This window comes from Hesperophylax consimilis, chromosome 28 (genome assembly GCF_061612785.1).
Source record: "Hesperophylax consimilis isolate HC1 chromosome 28, BYU_Hcon_1.0, whole genome shotgun sequence".
Classification (NCBI taxonomy): Eukaryota; Metazoa; Arthropoda; class Insecta; order Trichoptera; family Limnephilidae; genus Hesperophylax; species Hesperophylax consimilis.
Window position 1 is genome coordinate 1,558,456 of NC_142863.1, and position 25,285 is coordinate 1,583,740.

Consider the following 25,285-nt stretch of genomic DNA (forward strand, 5'->3'; position numbering starts at 1 on the left):
TTCTGGAACTAAGGCTACGTACACCCAGAATTCCCGAGATAAATGCTGTTGGAAACAGCCATGGGTAAAAACCAAACTCTCTCATGTAGAGGTATCGTACAAAGATTATTTTGAATTCTTGGCATCTGAGCAACACTGTATACATAATTAATTACCATACTCAGATTCATTATCAGTTACATATACCCCGCGCACTTAGACGCTGTTCGCAGTACAAGTTGGAGAACAACCACCGCGGTTGGCTGCTCTCCCGTTCAATAATATTTTTATTACACAATAACATTCAAAACTGTGATTAAAAATAATTTCAATAGAGCCGTTAATACAAAATAAAAATTTTAACGGTTGAAATTAAATCATTTCAGTGCAATGAAAAACGTTAAAACAAACATGTTTAAGTTCCTTGTTTTTGCGGCAGTTTCTCTGCACACAGGTGGGTTTTGTATTTATGCGCATTTTTTGTCTATTTGTTCATTTTTTACGAATTTGAAAGATTACAAAGGAATATAAAATTCATTGACTGTATATCGGTGTTTAAGACATTTTATAATTTAGGAGCGATGAACTAGAATTGTCGTTGATTGTAGTTTTAGGGAGCACGCATCCCGGGTTTGATGAAAAGCGTAAGTATGCTTGATGTTGGGGAGACACCGGCAGGTTAGATTTAGGGAGCACTCATCCCCGGTTTGATGAAAAGCGGATGTGTGCTTGATGTTGTGGAGACACCAGCAGGTTAGATTTAGGGAGTACGCATCCCGGGTTTAATGAAAAGCGTGTGTGTGCTTGATGTTGTGGAGACACCAGCAGGTTAGATTAAGGGAGCACTCATCCCCGGTTTGATGAAAAGCGGATGTGTGCTTGATGTTGTGGAGACACCAGCAGGTTAGATTTAGGGAGTACGCATCCCGGGTTTAATGAAAAGCGTGTGTTTGCTTGATGTTGTGGAGACACCAGCAGGTTAGATTAAGGGAGCACGCATCCCGGGTTTGATGAAAAGCGTGTGTATGCTTGATGTTGTGGAGACACCAGGAGGATATTTTTCCGTGTGTAGCACGATCTTGCCTTAGTAAATAATTGGCGAATATCTAAGACCCTAATTTTAGCAAGTAGTTCGTTTGAGGGGTTTAGTTTTTGCCCTATAATAACTGGATTGATAATAAATTCAGTACAGCCACCCCATCTCAAAATACCATATGCTAGGGATTGGAAAAGGGAAAGATAGACGCTTCTCCAAGTCTAAGTTGGACCTCATTTTTTGAAATATGTAAATAAGTTTTATTGTAGACTTGTTGAAAATATGTTTCTTTCTGTATTAGGTTAAATTATTTTTGTTTGCACATATAACATGATTCTGCAGTTGTTGTGCATTATTATATTCGTTCCTAATTTTACCTGGTTTTAAGAAATGAGAGCTCGTTAATATAACAAAAAATGTACTTACAGTGATAAATTAAAATATTTAAACAAAAGAAAGAAGTAAACAGAGATATGTTTAAAAAATGTAATTATTGGAAATGAGCCTAACTGTGCTATTTACACTATTTTTATACGTGATATTTTCATCTCAAAATAAATCTTGCTTTCCTTATATTTCATCGGTCAATGAGATATAATTAATCATAGTTAATAATAATATAAAATCAGCAGAAAATAGTGCATCTCACATTTCAACAAAGCATAGTGTACATTTAATGTATGATTTAAACATAAAAACATGAAAATATTGTATTTATAAAGTGTTTTTACTTTATCTTGAAAATTTCGGAATGTATTCTGCTCGTATTGAATAATTTTATTTGTAATTTATTGCTATTATACATAACCGTGGTAACGTTATTCCTCCGATGGTGTTATTTCTAACAGTAATATTTATTTTTGAGCATATAATATTGCTACCGAAATCTTTATTTCCATGTCTAAATATAGACTTCGGTAACAAATCTTTATTTAGACTTGGAAATAAAGACTAAATAAAAAATTATTATTATCTAATTATAATAATAAATTATTATTTATTTCCAATTCTACATAATAATTTCCAAGTCTAAATAATATATTGTTATAAGCAATAATTAGTCGCTTGAAATATTCATACAAATTGAAAATATCAAAATTCAAAATTCAAAAAAATATGTATTGCACGAAAAGAGTACAAAGGGTATAACTTATAGGTTACATCCTATTTCTTCCAGCTAACCCAACAAATACACATTATATCACATAACCTAACAATTACATGTTAACAAATAAATAAAAATAAATAACAATTAATTATCTCCCGAGTACAAAAAAATGCCGCCGAGGGGAATTGATATGAATATGCATTATGAGGTAACCCTTGTTGTAATTTTAAATAAAATATAGTAGTTTTACTGTATAATTATTAAATACGTAATGTGTTAGAATAGTAATTAAAATATATTTTGTTGGCTTTACCTTATTATCCTTTGTTGGAATATTTCCGAAGAAGTGTTTATATTTGATTATCGTGTTTTGACGTCATAATTAATATGGTTTTTCCACAGTGAATAATTAATGTTAATTGTTGTAAATTTATCCTAAAATATTATTATTCTTGTAAAAGTTATCTCATTAGCAACAAGAGTCCAAGTTTATCGAGGTTATTCTGGGGTTCAGAAATTAAACAGAAGACATATTTACTCAAAGTGTACTTACTGTTGTTGTACAGTATATTGGAGAAAGCTCAACATAGTATTGCATAACTAAGTGACATAGACAAAGTGGCATTTGCCGAAACTTTCGTAAAAGTTATACATTTAGTAATGTTTATCTAAAAAAGATGTCACTAAGCAAATGGTTGGAGAAATGCAGGAAAAATAAAATATAAATCTACAGAGATTTAATTCAACTACTATAAAAAATTAAATCCCAAAACATCCTTATTATGTGCGAAGTTCGGTCGGCGGCGCCATCCGTCAACTCCAATCGTCACGTGGCATCCAACAATATGCTTCGTGGTGCACAACGATAGTCCTAATTTGGCAAAGGTTGTCTTATTTTGGCAATTGTGTTTTTTTTACTTTTTGTGCTGATTCTTTAACGCACGAAATAGGAATATCGGGTTACTCTTCGACCTGATATTATAATGCAAGTTTGTCTTTAATAAAAAAATCCTTTTTTAAATGGGGTTTTACAGCACAAACGCAATTAGAAACGCACAGAGAAAACCTCCACTGGGTTTCAGTGGCGTACGTTACGCTGTGAGTAAATGATATACATCCATTTTATTGCTATCTTCAGCTGATTTTTAATAAGGCCAACTAAATAAATTAATAACTGTACATGACAATATTCATGAGAAAACATATTTCATCAGGAATTTCTCGCCATGTTAAGCCCCACATTCCGAATTACTACAGATTTATAACTATTTATTTTTTAACACCTACAAATATATGTTTTTTTAGAAGATAATATCTATACATTTGCAGAGCCGAAACGAAAAAAATATTTATGAAATACCCTCGATAGAAAAAACATCGTAAAGCATGCTCCGAAAATTATTAGAAACTTTTTTTTCTGTTATTTAACATATTACAAGGTATGAAAAAATCCTAGTGTATCTTTAAATACAACAAATACATTGGTTGCTCTATTTTCAACAAGTCGTGATGTAATACTCTCTAACATTTGTGTTTACATATCTCCCTTTCAAACCATCTTCGTCTTCTTTTGAACGCTTACTACAGAGAAACAAATGATTCTATAATGTCATCTCAATTTATTGTTCATTTTAATGCGTTTTCAAATAATTTGTAAGAGTAAATTACATACATTACAGTCTGCATCAACTACACTAGGAGTATCAGAGCTTGCTTTTTAAATACAGCTTTATTGATGCTAAAAATTTCAATATCTGAATTAATTCTGTTCAACACATAAGGGGAAGAGTCTATTCCACGAGTTTCCATTAGGAGGTTCCTTTATGGGAGTTTAAAACAGTACAGACAAAAAAGCACTACAGTTCAATAACATAAATGTATGAATGTGAATGAAGGAAGGAGTGTGTGCTTAGACCAAGTTATTTGGCGGTCCATGATCTCTGACTACTCATGTTGCTTGATGGTTAGTTAGTTAATGCAGACAAATTTTATTATTAAAAATATTTTTAAGAAAGGAAACAATATAAAAAAAGTATTTTTTTTCACCACAATACATTATTTTACCACAATTCATTATTTTACCACAATACACTATTTTACCACAATACACTATTTTACCACAGTACACTTTTTTACTACAATACACTATTTTACCACAATACACTATTTCACCACAATACACTATTTTACCACAATACACTATTTAACCACAATACACTATTTTACCACAATACACTATTTTACTACAATACTATATTTTACCATAATACACTATTTTACCACAATACACTATTTTACCACAATACACTATTTTACCACAATACACTATTTTACTACAATACACTATTTTACCACAATACACTATTTTGATACCTCTAAAACAACTCACTATAATACTTCTGGCCGTGAAAATCTAATCTAAAACAAATACTGTTTTAGAAACTTGATAAAATTATCTTCAATCATTACTATTTCAAAATAGTAAAATTTTAACATCAAACGTGAAAAATTTTAACAAAAACTCAAAGCACATTTTTAATTATTTTTTTGCCAAAATCGTAGATAAATTGAGAGAACTCAATATTTAAGAAACCGCATTCGTTTCGTTTGGAAAAATTGTAAGAAAACTGTAAATTCACTTTCATCTCGTTCATATAAAATTGTAAGAAAACTGTAAATTCACTTTCATCTCGTTCATATAATAAAAAAGAAATTATTTTTAAAGATAAACCAATTGTTACGATAGCGACGCGAAATATGAATTGTTAATTTTGGTTATATTCGGGATTCTATTAATGACATCCAGTATAAATATATGATGCAAACTGGAAATAATTATTATTTCTCTTTGTAAAATATAAAAAAATACGTATTTCCGCATGATATAAAAATACTTTTATAAAGTATGGACGCCTGGTCATATATGACCCTCAAATGCTGGAGGGGTTAACCAATTGCAAAATGCGTGCACTTTTTGATTTCCATGTATCGGATATGAGGTTATATATATATATTTTTGGTTTGACTAATTGATAAACCATGAATCAAATCAAATCATTTTATTTCAAGTTTAAAAAGGGTTATTTTCGTTCCTAATAACTTGATCTTCATTTTTGTTATTATTTAAATTTAAATTTACGAATCTTTTGTTCAATTTTATTTCGATTACTGTATAATAATGACTAGCCATTTAAAAAATAAAGATTCAAAATTTTAAAATTGGAAATTCATATGTCATACGGCATATTTTTTTTTATATTAACTCCACGCAGGAGGCCCTGAAGAAAATAATTTCCGTCAGGGCCTATGTCATCTTTGGGGATGCTGTGTGGAGGGTCTTTTTGTGGAGAGGAAGGAGTTAACATGGGTCTTGAAGAGTCCCATGTTGTAGGAGGGAGGAAACACAGAGGCCGGCAATTCGTTCCACAGCCGAGCTGTTGAACTTAAGAACGAATCGTAGAAGCGACCCGTTCTCATGTGACAAATGTCAACCGTGTACAAATGTTGGGCGCGCGTTTGGCGTGTATCCCGACTACGCACTGGTGCCGAAGGGATCAATGACGCTAGTTCCTCAGATCATATTCTGGTCTAGTAATGTGTAATTTCTATCACCTAAGAAATTCTAAAAATATAGTACTATAGGATTCATATGTCTTATACGGATTATACAATTGTATACAATTGTAAAGGTTCTCCAAAATGCCCTGGAAAGAATCTCAGACTTGTGATGTCCCGAAAGAAACCATTCATCTGTTCTGAATGCAATTACTAATGTTATCCAAATTGACCCTGGTAATAAATTACATCTTTGCGATTCTTTTAAGGATAAAGAAACCATCCTGTCACTTCGAATGCAATCAACAATGTTCTCAAAATTTGTTTTGACAGCATCGCCATTCCATTGTAATAATATTATGTACTACACAATTTGGTTGTCCTGAAACGGGAATCTTTCCCAGTTGGACAGACAAAGGTTCATTTTGTTTTGTATTGTTTGTAATTTATATATATATAATTAAATGAATAAAAAAAAATTACGTAATTATTTATTGTTTATTTGTATTTGTTGTTGCAGCGCAAGCAGTCTCCAGTGGCCGCCTGCCGAGACGCCCGGAACACAAAGGAAGGTAATACTCGTACAACCGTCCCTTAATTCGACTTTTAAGGCGTATTAGGCAAGCATTTCTAAAAATGATTAGTTTTCGAGTTAGCAGCATTATTCAGGATTCCGTGACGGAAATTTGAATTGCAAAATATGGAAATTTGTATTTGTGGCATTAAAAAACCGACCGAAGGGGTAGATTATCACTAGATTCGTATTCCCTAATTCCCCGAGTTCACTCAAGACCACGCCCTACATAGTTGTCTTGTTTTAGAGACAGATTACAGATAATATTATCTTAGCTACGCACTACCTACAGTAGTGATGAGACATATCCTGCATTGAATTTACCAATTAAATAAAACATTAAATAAAAACCAAATCCTTATTATTTTTAATGATAAACTAATGTTCAAGAGACAGATTTTTTTATGCAAAGTAATTATTAGCCTGATACAAATATATATATAAGAATTTGGCGGGTTTCGAATAAGCCGACGCGACGTAGCGCAATTGGTAGAACACCCGACCGGCAGTCAGAAGTCTGCGGGTTCAATTCCCGTCGGCGGCATGTATTTTTTCTCCGAAAGATTTTTTCAATTTATATAGGTGTTTCAGACTAATAATTATTGCTTAAAAATAATAAAATATATCTTCAACTACTCTGAAATTGAATAGTAAACTGTTACAATAACATAAGTTTCATTATCAATATACAATAAGTCGATACGTTTTTGTTGCCATGGAAACTTATTTGTTTCATAATTTATCAATAACTCCTTCGATAAGAAACTTAAAATTTATTACCCAATAGCTGTAATCTCACATCAGTCTGTCTCTGCAGTTAGAGAAAGAATAGCGCGTGTTGCTTTTACGTCCAACAGATGGCGCAGTTTAAAATATATATTGGTGCTGTTTTAAAAAAAATCATATTCATTCCTGTCACAGGTGACATGTATCCAATATATGTATTTGTTTATCAATTTAAACTCCCTGATGGGCTTTTACATGATTCATATTTTACTGTATAATACAATGCCAACAGAAGGTTTTTATTTTTAAAACAGCAACAAAAAAAAACAATATATAAATCAAGTACGTTGAAATATGTTTACATTCATTAATATGTGTGTTAAAAACTAAAAAGGAGTATGTGATGTACTCGTATGAAAGTGTATAGACAAGATTTTAAAAAAAGACAAGAAATGATAAAAGTTAATAACGAGAAAATATGTCTGAAATTAGTTGCCTTTTGAAACCCACAAAATTATTAACACCAAATATATCAATAATTTCACAGTATTTGTTTGTAAGGTGATGAATTCTTGGAATTGGTGAATACATAGAGTAGTTAGTATTGAGGTTATTGTTACATTTAAAAGTGTCTTTGCTTCGAGTTTGTCTGGCAGGTACATTCATATAAATGAATGCCAATATTTCAGGGCTGTCAAACAGAGATTTAAAAGTTTTGAATACAAATAATATATCAGTTAGAATTCTTCTTTCTGATAGTTTGAGAAGTCTGGTTTCGGTACGTAAGTCATTATAATTATATAAAAACACAAGCAAATTCTAATACAAAGTTGTGTCAAAATTTCAAAGCAATCGGTGAAAATCTTTCGGAGACTTAAGATTTTTTACAAAGAAACATTAACATTTTGATGGAGGACTGAACGCAGTTGGCGCTAACCAAACATTGTCCAAAGAAGCGCAGCTAGCAGTCCACAGTGGAGTGCTGATACCTACCCTGATGTATGGCAGTATGACTTGGAACTGACAGAGAAAGGATGAAAGTAGACTGAATGTCTTAGAAATTAAATCGCTGAGGCGAATGTGTGGTAAAACCATGTAATTGCTAGAATTAACTTTTTTTTTAAAAGTCTTGTCTCTATACCTTCCAACGTTTAACTCACATAATCCTTAGTTTATTTGTTATTTATTTTTTGAACGCATATTAATGACTGTATGCATGTACGGTCATACTTGATATGTAGATTATACTTTGATTTACTTTACCATTTCAAGTACTATTATTTAAATTCGATATTAATTACGGAGTTGGTATTTTGCCATTACTTATTAGTTTTTTTTTCTCTAGATACAACAGACATTATTTTTATTATTTTTTAAACATTTGTTTTAAAATACATATCAGTATATTATATATATTTATTTTCTATTTACCTGACGAGTAAATTATTTTACTGTTTTCAGTCTTACTGGTTTTGCAACAAACATGAATAATTAAATGCATATATTTTTTTATTTTTTTATTAGGTACAATATTTTTTACAATTGAATATATGAATTTACAGTGTACATACTAACTTTATACAAGAATCTTTTATTTATTTACAATATTATTTTATTTGGATTTTATGTTAATCTTAGTATTAGCATTTGATTTTTATCTTTTTTGTATTTAGTTATGCTATTATCCATGTATTATGTTGCACTTACATACATACACTGTGAATTTATTCTGTAAAAGCCCGATAGGGCGTTTATGAATAATAAATAAATAAATGATCATGTGAGAAATGTGGAGATTATCATCTCATTAATGACATTTCACCAATCAGATTAGTGCGCAAAGAGAACTTTATCTTTACTATTTGGACATCCGTAAAAATAATATTTTTAAATGATACACCCTGAGGGATTTGTTTTTTTTACACTTTACCCATACAGGAGGTTGTGAGGAAAATAATTTCCCTCGGACCTATATAATATTTAGGGATGCTGTGAGGAGAATCTTTTTAAACTAGAGAAAAAGGTATAATAGATGGTTATCAATCTAGGGATCAGTTTTTCCTGGAGTGACGTATAAATATATCGATGGAGAGGTTGAAAGGTCTCCCCAAAGCAGCCTCTCCCGATCTGGCACGTCAAGCAGGTGTTGGGCAGGTGCATCCTGAACACACCTCACCCGATGTATAATAGATGGTTAGGAATCTAGGGATCAGTGTGTTCAGGAGTGACGTATAAATATATCGATGGAGAGGTTGAAAGGTCTCCCCAAAGCAGCCTCTCCCGATCTGGCACGTCAAGCAGGTGTTGGGCAGGTGCATCCTGAACACACCTCACCCGATGAACCCGGTCACCCCTGCTAAATCACTTGCGGTGACCTGTGACAGAGGTGATGGTTATCCAACAAATGGTGTTAATCTGAATTAATTCCTTAATTATGTGAATTTTACTTCTTTTGTGTTTTATTCAATCAATCGACAAATAATTTCAGCGACACTGAAGGAGGTTGCATTTTGCCTGAATATCCAGAAGGCGGAAAATACATCGCACGTCCACATAAGCTTGAGCCAGGCCAACTTATCCCAGAATTCAGCTACCTCCAGTATTCCTGCAACGTTGGTTACGACCTGTCTGCGGCCGCCGCCCCCTTGTGCGAAGAAAGTGTGTGGTCACCAGAACCAAAAACTATCACCTGCAACAGTTAGTACACTTATTTAAGTTTCTCTAAATATATATTTCAATTATTAGGGTGGGTGGTTCAGTTTCAGTAAGTTCTTATTGATTTCGGAAGGCTATTTAGATTAATTTATAAAAGGTATTTTTAGGAGAGGAAGGAGTGAACGCTGGTCTTGAAAAGACCCACGTTTTAGGAGGTGGGAAACACAGAGGCAAGCCGAACTGTTGAACTCAAGAACGAGTTCTCATTTGACATTTGCCTACCGTATACACACGTTTGACGTGTTATCCCAGTTAATTAAAATTTATTTCACATATCTCATCTCATCTCATCTCATCACATCTCCCCTCATTACATCTCATCTCATCTAATCAACTCATATCAAACCAACTCTTCTCATTTCATCTCATCTCATCTCAACTCATCTCATCTCATAATAATAATAATAATGATTGGATTATTTATATAGCGCCGTTTTCGTGAGAAAATCACCTCAAGGGCGCGAAATCTCCTCAAGGGCGCAAAACATCTCCATCTCATCTCATCTCATCTCAACTCATCTCATATCATCTCATCCACTCTTAACTCATTTCATCTCAGCTCATCACATCGCATCTCATCTCATTATTTTACTGTCAACATTCATCAAATGTCAACATTGTCAAAAAATAATATGGATGACAAGATTTAGTCGTGAAGTTGAGAATGCTTTCCACCAAAAAGAAAGCATATGGCCATATTAAGAATTTGATCAGAGCTATAAGGCTCTGCAAAGAACACGTTTCTTACCTAACCTTACCATTTAAAAAGTGTCTGCTGACCTTGTGATTATAGTTAAATGCCTTGGAATTTAAAATTGGCTCTCCTCAAATGTAGTTTTGCCGATTTTGAAGACTTTCGTTTTGGGTCATCAATTCATCTCATGTGAGCTTTTTTTCTAAAAGATATCTGTAAAAATAAACTAATTAAAGTTGTTTTCATTGCCTTCTTTCAGAGAAGTGCAGAATGGTGACTTCCTTCACAGTGGACTTTACGTGCAGAGATACCATGTACAATTTTATCCCGTGCGCAGAGAAAATGCCATCGGGAACCATCGTAGATTCCAAGTGCAAGAATGGACACAGCTCAACAGACTTCCTGGAGATCTTGAAGTGCGGCGGTGGAGGCAGTTGGGATAATCCCACTCCAAAGTGCAAACCAGGTCAGAACGTTAAAGGCATCAGGATTACAATAGATATTGATACCGATGCGAACATCGGGATCAATATTACAAATTAATAACATCACAACTATGGACACTTATTAGATCATTTTTTTATCACAACTTAAAAAAGAGAAAAGACATAGTAGAAATTATAAAATGAGTACCTCGGTATACGATTTACGAAAAACTCTAACAATTAAATCAGAAGTGAGGATATGAAGGCGAATATTCTAAATGTATTGATTTGATTAAAATGACTAAGAAAATCTTTACATATACAATTTAATTGAATATCGTTGGTTAATTACCAAATTACCCTATTCAAGGGGACTTTCCTAAGACATTCCTACAAAGGTATGGAATGGTAAGTAGTCTCTTTTCTGATTCTCCACTAGAATTGTTTAGAAAGGATGTCGATTGCATCAAACTAATGGTTTTCCTTCCCATTTAAACGAAATAAGCCAATTTAATTATTCTAAGTACCACCGGATGCATAAATGTTTTGTAAGTCGCTGGGATTTTTGTTAACCTATTTGTGTTATAATATCATCTTCAAAAGTACATCGGTAGAATTAGATTTTTCTTCTTCAAACAAATGAAGCACGGGAGGTTTTTTATGTGAATACCGCACAAGACCAAGTCCCAACGGTCTGGCGCCAGTGAGATAATAGCTTCCCCAATTGAGATATGATGGGCAGTATATCAATACATCCCAATGGAGAGGCTGAAGGTAGTGCGGAGGGTAAGTATATGGGGAAGAGGAAGGAGGTTTTCCTTCATTGGGGAAGTGATGGGTAACTTCAGGCTGACGGAAGAGGAGTCTGACTCCCGGTGACTTTGACTGTTGCTCTTCAAAATAACGTATAGACGTTAAAGTACCATCTACAGAGGGCAGAGGACCCTTAGTATGCTTCATTTGTTTTTGTAGCAAAAACATGAACGGAATGCAATTGCTTTCGCCACCCAACTTACATTTTATTACCTCTTTTTATTCTCTTACATTCTTCTACTTTTCTTCTTTTTTCCTTCTCTTTTTCGTCTTCTTATAGAATATATAGATTAGCTTTCTGATGTCCAGTTTTTGATAATGACCATCTTCAAATGTCTCCAGTTTCGTCGATTCTCGGAAACAATCACCTATTCGAAGCTAAAGATAAAATTCACGTTTTTTGTAAGTATTAAGTATTATATATACCCGCCGTTTGAACCAGACCTCGCTCATCAATCGTCAATCCCATTATAAAAAAAAACGATAAAAGAGATAGGATATGTAATATACAGTTACTGAATATATATTTTTTAATTGCCATTCGATAAACGAATACTTTTTTTACATTTATTACTTTTGATAACCTAAATTATCAATGTAAAATTGATCTGGTCGGCAGATGCGCGGAAGATGCAGGCCGGCGAAGATGTCGCAGGGCTTAGGCGCGTGGGGAGCGTAGTAGGCCAGGGATGACATCCAAGGCCAGGGCGTTAATGTAATCCCGCGGAGTTGATGATTATTCGTAGCCTCTCCTTAAGGTTTGTGCAACGCCGGGCGTAGTTATTTCGCGGGTCATGGTGGCGCGGTGAGGTAATACCAGGGCGTGACGCGGGGGGAGGGGCGGCCAAAGCAGCTGGCCGATGAGTTGGCGGCAGGCCCTCGCAGCGGGGTCTCACTTGTGACTGCTAATTATTGACTATTGACTGACCCTCTAAGTACCTTGACGTTGTCGTTTATATAGGCGCAAATTCATTATAAAATAATCCTTGCAATCGCAAGTAGGTAGTTGCGCCGCACCTTTTGATGTTTCGCTAGTAGGTTCTAAGGCGATGCGGGTTACACTTACGAATGTTCCCGAACATGTAGCTTCAATCATTAAACACATATTTTTTAGTTGTTTTCGGATTTTTCCGAATGCTGAATCGGAATATGATATGTGAATATGAATGCTGAATTAAATGTTTCTATATTTGCAGATTGTGGTTTCAAGAATAGGCAGGGTGTTACTTACGCAGACCTCGGACAGACTGCCAGGAAGGAACCGTTCCCCTGGCACGTGGGGATATTCCAGAAGGATGGAGAAGTCATCAATCAGATCTGCGGTGGAAGTATCATCCGCTCAAACATTGTCGTCAGCGGTATGTATTGGACTTTAACACAAAACTATTAAATATTTTTAAATCTTGAAAATTTTAAAATGTTTGACAAAATGATACATGAGGTTCACGGATAAATAGAGAGGGTGCTGAAACTATGCACAAAAATACCAAGGGCTTTAAAAGACCGGCAATATGAAGATAGACTAAAGAAACTAAGATTACCAACATTAAAAGAAAGAAGAGAAGGTGGTGACTTAATTGAGACTCTCACAATTGTATCTGGATATAGTTGCACTGGCATCCATAATATCTTCACCATAAATACAAATGATGTAAATCTCCTTGGACACGAGGAAACACTTCCTTGCAAACAGAGTGATGGAAGTATGGAACAAACTTCCACAACATCTCATCGATGTTTATATAAATCAACAGAAGCTCGGTTTAATTATTACTTGGAGAAAAGAAAGAGTTAATTTTCGAATTTTAAATAAACTCAATTACTATTTGCCCCCTGGACAATTTCGGGAGATAATCATCACAGACAGCAAACAACCGTAGTCTTTTAGGGAAATGTATTTCCAAGCCCGATTCGGTCGGCCTCATAAAAATTATGTTATCTCAATTTTTATTACGGTGAGAACTATGATTTAAATAGGTTTTGGATGAATGAATACCGCGCTTCCAGTTTGAATTAAAAATAATAGTAAACGCTCCCCAAAAACATTGAAATAATTCTATGAAACAACGATGGCTCCAAATCTCCAAACCCTCCCAACTGTTTTACAGGTATTAATGTTTACCACAATAAATCTAATGACAGAATATATCATTCGATTTCAAACCAATTTTCAGTATTTTCAGCCGAGTGCATTTGAATAATTGAATCTCCCAAATATATAATCAAAAATAATTTTGAACATTCCATTGTACTCTCTGATTCTCTCAGTAACCTCCAAAAATTTAAATCCAGCACTATTCTTAATCCTGATGTATACCTTATGGGAGTGCTGATAGCTTCCATTCAAAGCTCTAGAAAAATTGTAACTCTGATTCGGATTCCTGGATATGTTGTTATCATGGGTAACAATTTTTCGGATTCCTTGGCAAAACAAGGAGCATGTAGCCGTACCACTATTTCTCCAAAATATAAATTTCCTCATTTATTCGAATGAGGATTGGACATTGTTCCGTTCCTTCTCACTTTTTAAAAATGTGTTCACGTGTTTGACTCTTCATATTGTACATTCTGTGGTCTAGAAGTGGGAACTTTAGATCACATATTTTTTTGCTGTCCCTCTCTAAATAAATCACTTAATCTATAAAGCCTTATCTAAAATTGCCTCCCCTCCATTCAACATCTCATCTCCAGTCTGAATTCAACTCCAACCTCCCACATAGTTTTGAAATAAACCAAAAAATTTCTTTACCTTACCTTTCTCCATAATTTGAAATGATGGCTTGTTCTAGGCCACCTTTGAAGGGTGAAAACCAGAAACATTTGGGAAAAAAACGTTTATCATTTGAAAAATATTTGTTAATGCTTGCAAATTTTTAGTTAAATATTTTTTATAGTTTCTTATGAAGAGGTAATTACAGTTGATTCGATAAAACTTTAAAAAGTTGTTTGCGTTCAAAAATTTAATATATTTAATTGCATATGTTGGGACTCTTATAAGGTTTCACATTGAAAAAAGAAGTCGTTTTGTAAAACTAAAATCTGAAAGAGTCTTTTATCTGCTCTCAAGAACGGTATTTTTTTGCGAAAATATTTCTCGCTGAATCTGTATTCTGAAAGTTCTTCTAAGAGACATAGGCTTTACTTGTTAAATTCGATTAAAGCGGACCAGAAAAATGCTGCCACCTCATTGATAATTAGAATTTGAAATGATTTGAATAGTTGTTTCAGAGAATTTGAACAATTCTTTAATTACCAAGTTAATTTTCAAGTTCTGTTAAAGATTTTTTCTAGTTTTGTTATTATTTCTGTTCTGTCAAGCAACTAACTTAAAATAATATAATAACAGAAGTTTAATGGGATTTTCACAGAACCCGAAAATGAACGTTTAAATTTGATGAATTGTTAAAATTCGGTGAAAATGCCCATCCTAACTCTAACTTTGTTGTGATTTGCAGCCGGCCATTGCTTCTGGGACCCCGTCAACAACGAGCCCATTCCTCCCATTAATTACAAAGTAGCAGCGGGAAAGTTTTACAGAGGCTGGGATGACGAGAGAGAGAGAGGAAGTAAATTGATCCAAAGATCTGAGGTTTGTGAAGGAAACGGTGAATTATTATATGATATAGATTTTGTTAACGACAGCTCTTGGAAACTTTTATCTAGATCGCGAAGTTAATTTGACTTCGGTGACCAAGCAATGGAAGAAGGATATTTAGGAAAGGAAAGCAAATAAGGATACAGCTGGGAGGGTGCCACCAGCATTTTTAAATAGGATTGAATAGATAGGTTGAATCTTTTAACTTGCTCGATGAGCTGTTGAAATTATACAAATTATCGGCACAATCTCTTCTCCAAGTAATCGGAGAGGATGTGGTGGGGGATGTAGGTATATATTAAAGTATTAATAAATCAGCGATGCCCGAACAGTTCTAATGAGAAATGATTACAAAATAAAATGCGGGGTCGACTGCAGTGAGCTGAACCTTTCGGAGAATTCATCTAAACTCTTTAAGATTTGTTCCGATACATTATATCAAATGGATGGTAGGAATCAATAAGACTTACCATACATATCTTTAAGACGGAACTTCCGAATATTGATGTAACTGTGATAACCCTCATCGCATAGTGTGATGACGTCCAATTACAGAATTAAATTATAAACACATTATTCAAAGCTTTCAGGGTGTGCCGCCGTGTGCAGGGTGTGCGCTGTGGTTTTGATTGGTTCAGTTCGACTTCTGCAGTTGACTCAGTTATTGATTTTAAGTCATTTCTTATCACCATGTTAGTTGTGGTAGCCGGAAGATGTTAAGATATTTATTTTAAGGATTTTAAGGAAAATAAATTACAAATACAAGATAGAAATCGTTGGAAAATGCATTTATGTAATCCATTTTTTTCCATTAATAGAATGGATTGAATCTCAGAATTCGTAATACGTAATTCGTAGCCTTTGTCTGGAGGGCCATTAACCACCTGAAGTCTCACACTTTAACTTTAACCACTCAGTGGAAGAATTAAGCACACTAATTTCGGTTGTTGGTGCATGAGTAATATTTCCAGCGTAATGCGTACCATTATTCTAAGCTTTTAATTTTCAAAATTGGTACTACTCATCGTATCAATGGGTAAAAATAATGTATTATTAATTCTATATTCAAAATGTGTATACATTTTGTTTAAATGTTTCGCAGATGCCCATATAATAATAATAAAACATTATTTGCCAATAGATAAATTTTACATATTTTTTTACATAAATTCTATTGACAAAAAGGTCACTGCTCAGCTATGCATTTCGGATCTCCCAGGGAATGCAGCTGGTTTTCAGCAGTGCCTCCAATATATTAATATATACAAATTTAGGTATAATAATGAACAATGAAATAACATTAACAATAAACACTCAAAACAACACAAACTAATAAAAATAAAAATAGTACGTATACAATTTAGTGCAAATTAATAATAAAGTCAAATAAACAATTTAGAAAATCGCAACCACATGTAACTAAGTATTTCCTTCATTGTAACGATAGCAACCATTCGCAGCAAAGCTTTTTGAAGCAATGCAACGATGTCGATATTTGAATTGACAGTGGTACTTCGTCCCAAATCTTTGATGAAGAAAAGCTATAACTACCCTCAAACACAGTCGTTTTATGTTTGGGGAGAACGAGTAAGTGGTTTCTTCGACACGTACTACGTGTATGAGAGTCTCGGGACCACTGCAATCTGTCAAACAGATGATACCTTTGAATTCATCAAATTGAACATTTGACACAATTGGTGTAATTTCGTTCTGTTCGACATATTTAGAATCTGATGCCGATAGAGTTAAGGCTAGATATGATCTCGTCTCGGGACTTTATAACAATTTCGGACATTTTGGACTCGTTGTACTTGTTTTGGGGTTTTTTTCAGTAAAGAGGGACCATATACTGTGTCTCCATAGTCCAATATTGAGAGTACAAGACTATCATTAATATAATCTATCGTAATTTCATTGATATATGATCTCTTATATTATACAGCAGACAAAGTCTCGAATAGCACCACTTTGACTTGTTTTTAATATGTTCCTCATACCACAATTTACCGTCATATGAATTATTAAAGTGAAGATGCGTCGCTGTAACAGTGCGCTTGGTTCATATATCTATTTTATTTGTATCCGTCTAATGAGCGGTGTTAATTTTTTTGTTTGATTAGTTTAGTGAGATATCTTTGAAATATTTAAAAAATATATATTATTAAAGTGAGCCTCACTGGGTACTTACTGCTTACCCGTGCTGAGGCCCATTATATAAAAAAACTAAGCAATATGTACGTCATTATTAATCCGGTTGTGTATAATATCTGTATTATGTAGATATATTTTGTTATATACATCCTTTGTGTTCTTTTATCCATATCTTAATTTTCTTTCTGAATTTTTTTGTTAATTTACCTCATTTTTTATGAGTGTCAAATTATTAAACGCTTTTACTGCCTGTTATTTGTGATGTCTTTGTGTCCGTCAAAAGCTTGTGCATATCGTTGGAGTTTTTTATGTTTTGTATGTACGCTCGTCTAACTGGTATATTATTGTTAGTTTGTGTTTGTTGAAATTTAGGTAAAAAATGTACTTAAGTAGAGTTTTTGTGTACATTTGGCGGACGTCAAACATGTTGATTATTTGGTCACTGTCAGTCATTCTATGTATTTTTTTAAGTATTGCCTTTATGATAGTTTATTGTGTAATTTCCACATGGAAGATGGCTGAGTTTGTTGTTGCTCCTCCCCAAACAATTAGATAGTAGCAATAATTTTTTAAATTTTCGATAACATATTCGACAGGTAGATTTCTTCCTTTTAAAAGCAATGATTCTAAGGCAAACTTTTGTTTAGTAAATACTCTCCGCTTCAGAAATCCTACAACTATAGTATGACGTGATTTCACGGGTATAAAGAAACAATGATGAGCAATGTTTTTTTTAGGTGAGTGAAATATTGTTACACGAAGGCTACGAAGGTGATGAACAAAACCAACAGAGCGACTTGGCTCTTCTAGTGCTGGAAAAGCCATTTTCTTTCTCGGACTCCGTTAGCGCCGTGTGCTTCGACCTGTATGATGACCGGCTGAACACCATTCAAACCGCCGATGGCGTATTTGGCAAGGTAAAACAAAATTGAATTGCTTGATTTCTTTTGTAGGTACTCACATTTACTTTACTGTATTATATATTTATCATCTATCTATAATTAACGGCTCAAACGCCATATACAAACAAGTTAGTTATTGACCTCATGGAGGGCGCACATTGAAAATACGGCCAAACGAAGACGCGATGTAATTTTCTTCTTGAAAGATATACGCAACATTTTTTATAAGAAAACCATTTAAATGGTGTACTATGTTTTTTACCATTCAATTATCTGGTATGGCATACTAAACTGGGGCGGTGCAGCCAAGACTATACTAGATCCGTTAGCCAAGGCACAAAAAGCTGTAATGGATAACAAAACCTTATATGTATCCATCGTCACCCTTATTTAAAGAAACAAAATTATTAGACGTAAGACAAATGTATATGCATGCACTCATAATGTACTATACGAACAATCCCAAGCTTCATAGTCTTGTAGATCACAGTTACACAACAAGATTAAAATCAGAACAAAGGATGATAGTACCAATAATGAATACACCGTTTGGACAACGTTTCCATGTATTCCTGGCTCCAAAGGGGTATAATGGGTTCAAGCAGCAACGCAGTAAGGTTAAAACAAGCCCTCTTCAAAAGAAAATTACCGTGTGGCTGATAGAAAGTGGCAGAACGAAATGGAAAAGCTTCCTGAATGAAATTATTGTCTGACTGAAGAAAGACCCGTCAGTAAAATAATTCCGACTATATTCCTATTATCGTATATTTATTATTTATTTTTGTTTTTGTATTACGATATATGTACAACATTGTATTATTGTTTTTATGTTACGACCATAATACAGGCATTTGCCTAGTTTGGGGTTTTAATAATAAATAAATAAATAAACTTTTTTTTTAAATCTCTAAATAGTACAAAACAAAGTTAGTTAGTTCTTCTAAACTACGCAACGGATTTTGATAAAGTTTTCACAATCATTTAGAAAATTTATTCCGAAAGGTTTAGGTACATGCATATTATATTTATAGAAAGTAGAGAAAAGATGGTGCGTGGAGCGAGGGAACACGTCAGCTAGGTTCTATTATAATTTTAACCGTATCTGTCTGTTTGTGCGCTTAGTTCTTCTAAACGACACAACGGATTTTGATATGGTTTTCACTATCATTTAGAATTTTTTTCGGAAGGTTTATATAATACATGCATATTATATTAATTGAAAGATTTGAAGCAACGCCGGATTCACGTCAGGTAGTATAAGATATAGAGTGAAAAGAAACAATATAAATGAAATGTTATTAAGTGGCCTTGTTAATATATGCACTGCTGTGTTGTGTTTCATCATTGCAATGTTTCATCAGTGCAGATTAATATTTCGATAGATGCTCATTAAAAACATCAGCTAACATGGCATACGAGTTACCAATGGGAACGTTGAACTAATGGTAGGAACGTGAAAGTGGATCAGGATTAATATATCAGTGATATCCAATGGATAATTCACAATTTTATACAAAAATTAAAATAAAAATAAAAAATTCTGTCACTTAACTTCAACAATTTCAAATAATGTTGTAAAAAAATCATAATCTAATGATTTAAAAAAAAATCCAAATCTAAAATTAATTAGGACTTTTGAATTACGTAATTACTAAAGACTTATTGTAGGGTAATATTCTAGAATGCTTCTAACAATAAATGTGAACAAATGTGTCAAAATAATTTTAAATCATTGAAAATCCTTACTATGAAACCATGAATTTTCATATATGTACATATTGGAAGCGAATGAGAGTCTCAAATGATAATATTTTTGAATTCTCTATTTTTAGGTGGCAGGATGGGGTAGAACAGAAACTGGTGAACCATCGTCTGAACTAAAGACCCTGACTATCCCAGTCATTAATAAACAAGAGTGCCGACTTGAAATGGCCAAGTACAAATTTACTAAATACCTGACTACGGATAAGATGTGTGCTGGGTACAAGAATGGTAAGTAATAAAAGTACACTTTTGTTTAACTTCACACAATCGATCGGAAGGGTATTTTTGAAGAGAGGAAGGAATGAATATGGGTCTTAAAGAGACCCATATTGTAGTATGGAAGAAACCCGGTAGAACAAAGACAGCATTCACACCTACTAACTGTGCTCTGTTTGCGCTGTTGTTAAGGTAGGGGAATCCATCAACGGACTGCCCGTTTCTAGAGAGTCGAGGGTTATTTTTTTCAAGTATTGAGAGATCTGTCAAATTCAAGTCACTTGCGATTTATACAGGGTCAGCAGTTTTGTACTCTCTGCAGTATCTGAGGGGCCCTATACACTGTACTGTACGCCCAGCTTCTGGCAGGCTAACTTGACTCTGGCTTCTTTCGATGTAGCCACCGTGCTCTAGCTGATCACTAATATATTGAATATCAACGGTGTAAAAAACTATTCACCATAATTCATCTCACAGAATAACAATCAACTGTGGCATTTGATCATTAAACGACGACAGAAAGTTTACAATTAATACTAGAAGGATATACCTAGCTTTTGTGCAGTTAAACAGATCCGCTACATCTGCGTATCTATTACTAACTTCATGTTATCTAGGTACAAGCGAGTGTTTGAAATGATCGGTCTTGGAATTGTTACAATTAAACAGGGTTTTAGAACGGGTAGCTCTAATGGGTACATGAAATTCAGGATGAGGTTAATTAAATCAACGCTGTCTACACTACCATTTACAATTTTGAACATACGAGTAAATATTAAGTTTGATATAATTCTTCGATCTGAAACTTTTAATAAATTTATTTTTTTCATTAAGTAATTATAATAACTAGCAGTTAAAAACCCGCTCCGCGGGTTTCTTTCTGCTAGGCCCTGCGGGCGGCTCTTCGTTGGGCTTCGCCCATTTTAAGTGATATTAACAACAGTTACATTTAATAGATAGATATTAGAACATTCACAGAGAGAGGGTGAGTATATATATTGTTAAAACACGGAACAGGAAGGAGTTAATTAATAATAACATGTTAAATTTACGCATAATAAGAATGACAGTTGTTTGAATAAATGAAATTTTGACGTATTTGTGATGGATTATTTCAAATGAAACACTATTATTCTACAACTGATATTAACTGTTATCGTACCTAATATAATTAGCTCATAGGAGACTTGCAGTGCTTAAATATGTGTTACAACCGTCAATGTCTATAAGTTGAATCAATATCGTTTAGTTTGTCACAATTAAAGATAGTTTTAACAAAGTTGACTTAAATAATAGATTATTACATATTGATTAATTGTACCCGTGTTTATGAATAAAAGGAGGGTAATTGTGCGATGACATTAGCAGTCGGTTTAATTAAAAGGTGTTAATTTTACTCCAACTGGTGGTAATTCTTTACCTACAACTGTTACTGTATCTAATAAAGTTTAAAGCTAGATTATATATACACCTTCATCAGGAGAGTAAAAATCTATATATAAAGGTAGATTATTACAATATAGCGCCCCTGAGGGGGGGCTACAAATCTCACAAAAGCGGCGCTATGAAAATTATCCAATAAATAAATAAATATAATGTTTACATTTTATTGTGTATACACCGAAGTCAAAAATTAAATATAGATTGCAATTGGGAAAGAAGAAGTGGAAGGAGGGGGGAGGGTTAAGAGTATGCTGGGTTTATAATAATTAGGAATTACAATATCGTTAGACGGGAAAGACCAGTTGATTGGGAAAATATTTAAAAGAGAGTTTATAAAAAAAATCTTGTTAATTATATCTGCTTTTATATTAATATGTATCCTCATTTCTAAAATTTCAACATTATTTATAGTGAAGTATTTTAAGACCTGAAAAAAACAAATAGCATATAACCATAAAATAGCATTTAATAACGGTTATTCTAATAAATCGATAGTTGAAATACTAAATAAAAAAATTAAACACATTCTCTTCAAACGGTCTTTCTAAAGATAGAAATAAACAATGGCGTAGAATTCTGTTTGTGGATAACGATACTTCTAAAATTATATATATAAACAATCCTGGTACCATTCAACTGTCGTTTTACACTAATAACAATGAAGAAATATATTCTTAATAATAAAGATAGCAAAATTCAAACAAAAAAATCAGGAGTTTAAAAACTCAATTGAGATGATTGTAATTTATTTTACAAAGGTAGAACAAATAGAAACTTTGAAGTCAGAACTAAAGAATATCGCAGGGCTATAAATGGGAATAGTGAATCTGAGTTTGCAAATAATCTTTTGAATAATGATCACACTTTCGATAAAAATTCAGGTCTTAAAATACTTCACTCAGGATATAAAGCATCGCAAATAAATAATTTTGAAATTTTAGAAATTAGAAAACATGCCAATATAAAATCAGATATAATTAATAAGAAAAAAAATATATATAATAATGATAAATGCCATTACAAAGTGATAAGCTTCCAGAAGAAATCTTCTTATAAAACGCTTGTTAATGGTAAGTAGTCAAGTATTGTAAGCTGCATATTTAAATATTCGCGCCAGGCATTTGGTTCGTTTTTAAACCGCCAGAGGTGCGCTCTGTCGGCCATCTTGAAGAAACGCGTGAATTTTTATAAACGTCAAACATAATCACGTAACTGTGGAGAATTTTCATTGTAATGTAATTAATACAATGGATTATGAACTTTCTAAAACATATTTTCTTCGATATTATCCAAAAATTATATGAGCAGAAACGATGCTTTTGAAGAAATCTCGTATTATTATGAGGCGATCCTATTTTAGTATGGAATCGTGTCTTAATATTCAAGTTACCCGAAACAGACAATTTTAATTTGACCAATCAGAGGGCCTACATCGTCCAGACGCTGGGACAATAATACTATCAGATAAAATAATAACAATTGGATGACTTGTATAGCGCCTTTTTTGTGCAAAATCACCTCATAGTTTATAAACTCAACCGTGTTTAAAATTAATGTGTCTTAGGAATTTGTGTTGAATTTTTTCTATTGAATCTGAATGTGTTTTATAATGGGGGGACCAGATCGAGGAGTTATATTCGACTTGACTTCGAACTAAAGATACCTCTGGAGTTTTGAAGAATGAATCCAGGCATGTTCATTCCCTTACTGTAAATTGCGTTTATATGAGATATAAAGTTTAATTTAGAGTCAAAAATGATGCCCGGTTCATTAATTTCTTCGACAGAGGTAAAGGTTGAGTCATTAAGTTCATATGAATAAATAATTGGTTGACTTAGGACGGGTTGTTTCGGAGAATTTGAACAATTCGTCAAATTTCAACGTTCATTTTCGGGTTCTGTGAAAGACTTATTCAAGTTCTGTTTTTATATCATTGTAGACTAGTTGCTTGAAAAAACTGAAATAAAAACAGAACTTGAAAAAATCTTTCACAGAACTTGAAAATGAACGTTGAAATTTGATGAATTGTTCAGATTCTCCGAAACAACCCGTCCTTAGAGTTACACAAAGCACATCGATGGAAGGTATTTTGGGAAGATTTCTTCAGTTGATGGAGACTTTTTAGCTGTAAGAATCATAAACCATCTTGTATCATTTCAGGTACGGGGCTCTGTATGGGAGACAGCGGCGGGGGGTTCGTGGTTTCGGCTAAGGACCTGATGCAGCAGACGCGATGGTTCCTTCGCGGAGTCGTGAGCAACGGTCCTCTGAACGACGAAAAGACCTCGTGCAGGGCTGACACCTATACTGTCTACACCCAGATCTTCAAGCTCAGGGATTGGATCCGGAAACAGCTGCGTTTACACTCCTAGACAAAACCTGATTGTTTCTTTTTGGGCTTGTTTCTTTCTTTCTTTTACATTTTTCGATCTGTTTGACTTATCTTTCTTATCTACTTGTTGTTCAGGCAGCAAACTAATTGACAAATTCAATCGAATTCTCACAAAAAACAATGTGAATTATTTTCACTGGAAAAAAATAATATATATTATTATATATATATATATATATATATATATATATATATATATATATTTATATATTATATAAGAAAACATAAAAAGCAATGCTAGTACTAATTGTACACTGCAGTGCATGGAAAATAATAAAACGTAATATTTTATTTTGACTAATGTATCGATCGAAAAATGAATGCTATTTTTTATACATAATAAACAAATTATTTGAAGCTCCCATTTCATTTTGTAATGTGTTAACTCGTCATTATTGCATATAGATAAACCAATGGAAATGTGTAATGGGTAGTGATGGGAATATTCCAGGTTTTTGAATATTCGTTGAAGAGTGTTAACTCATTGTTACTGCATACAATAGATAAACCAATGGAAATGTGTTATGGGTAGTGATGGGAATATTCCTGAGGAATTCTTGGAATTTTCATATAAATGATGAAATCCTCAGGAAATCGTCTCCCACAGCGAAATGTATCACTTTAATTAGAGCATACTGAGGACAGAACCTTTAAGATTTTTTGAAAAATTCGGAATATTACTGAATTAATGAATTGCTCAGCAGAACTGCCAATTGTGTCTCATGTGACGTCACGAGACACGAAAGTTTGCTTTTAACCCTACAGGCCTCGGAAGGACATTACTAGCCACAAACATCATATTTCATTATGGCCTCTGAAGGACAGATCTGATCGGGGCGTCCAGACATTATAAAAGTAGTTTTATATTTTTTCTATAGTGAGATAAATAATTATTCTTCACAGTTTGTATCAAATATTCATACATCATCACATCACAAAAATTGTCAAAGTGTATGATTACGAATTTCGCATTTTTTTATTGACAGTTGAAATAAAAAAAAATATTTAATTTTTTATCGTTCAAACGGTATAAAAAGTGAAGTGATAGTGTTATTACTTATTACTTACACATAAGGAATATGTTTTATAAATAAAGAATTATTTAAAAATGTCGAGTCAAAACGTCCTGATAATTTTTTATGTTTGACATTAAAAAAATATTTTTTAGAAAGATTTTTTTTTCAAATGCAAATGTAT

At 33.3% G+C, this 25,285-nt stretch overlaps 1 protein-coding gene across 1 annotated transcript; it reads left to right on the plus strand.

Moving 5' to 3' along the window:
- The first annotated feature begins 200 nt into the window (after positions 1 to 200).
- LOC149410003 (modular serine protease-like) lies at positions 201 to 24,235 on the plus strand. The gene is made up of 9 exons (XM_089648502.1): positions 201 to 433; positions 6,199 to 6,250; positions 9,467 to 9,675; positions 10,647 to 10,853; positions 12,822 to 12,983; positions 15,081 to 15,214; positions 18,109 to 18,288; positions 20,106 to 20,265; positions 23,857 to 24,235. Exons 1-9 carry the CDS (start codon positions 370 to 372, stop codon positions 24,066 to 24,068), a joined length of 1,380 nt encoding a protein of 459 aa, XP_089504628.1. The 5' UTR covers positions 201 to 369; the 3' UTR covers positions 24,069 to 24,235.
- Positions 24,236 to 25,285: the final 1,050 nt, after the last annotated feature.

Coding starts and splice junctions, on each gene's coding strand:
- LOC149410003 (XM_089648502.1), top strand. CDS start 370: ATGAAAAACGTTAAAACAAACATGTTTAAGTTCCTTGTTTTTGCGGCA. Junction 9,676..10,646: donor AAAAACTATCACCTGCAACA/GTTAGTACACTT, acceptor GCCTTCTTTCAG/AGAAGTGCAGAATGGTGACT. Junction 20,266..23,856: donor GTGTGCTGGGTACAAGAATG/GTAAGTAATAAA, acceptor GTATCATTTCAG/GTACGGGGCTCTGTATGGGA.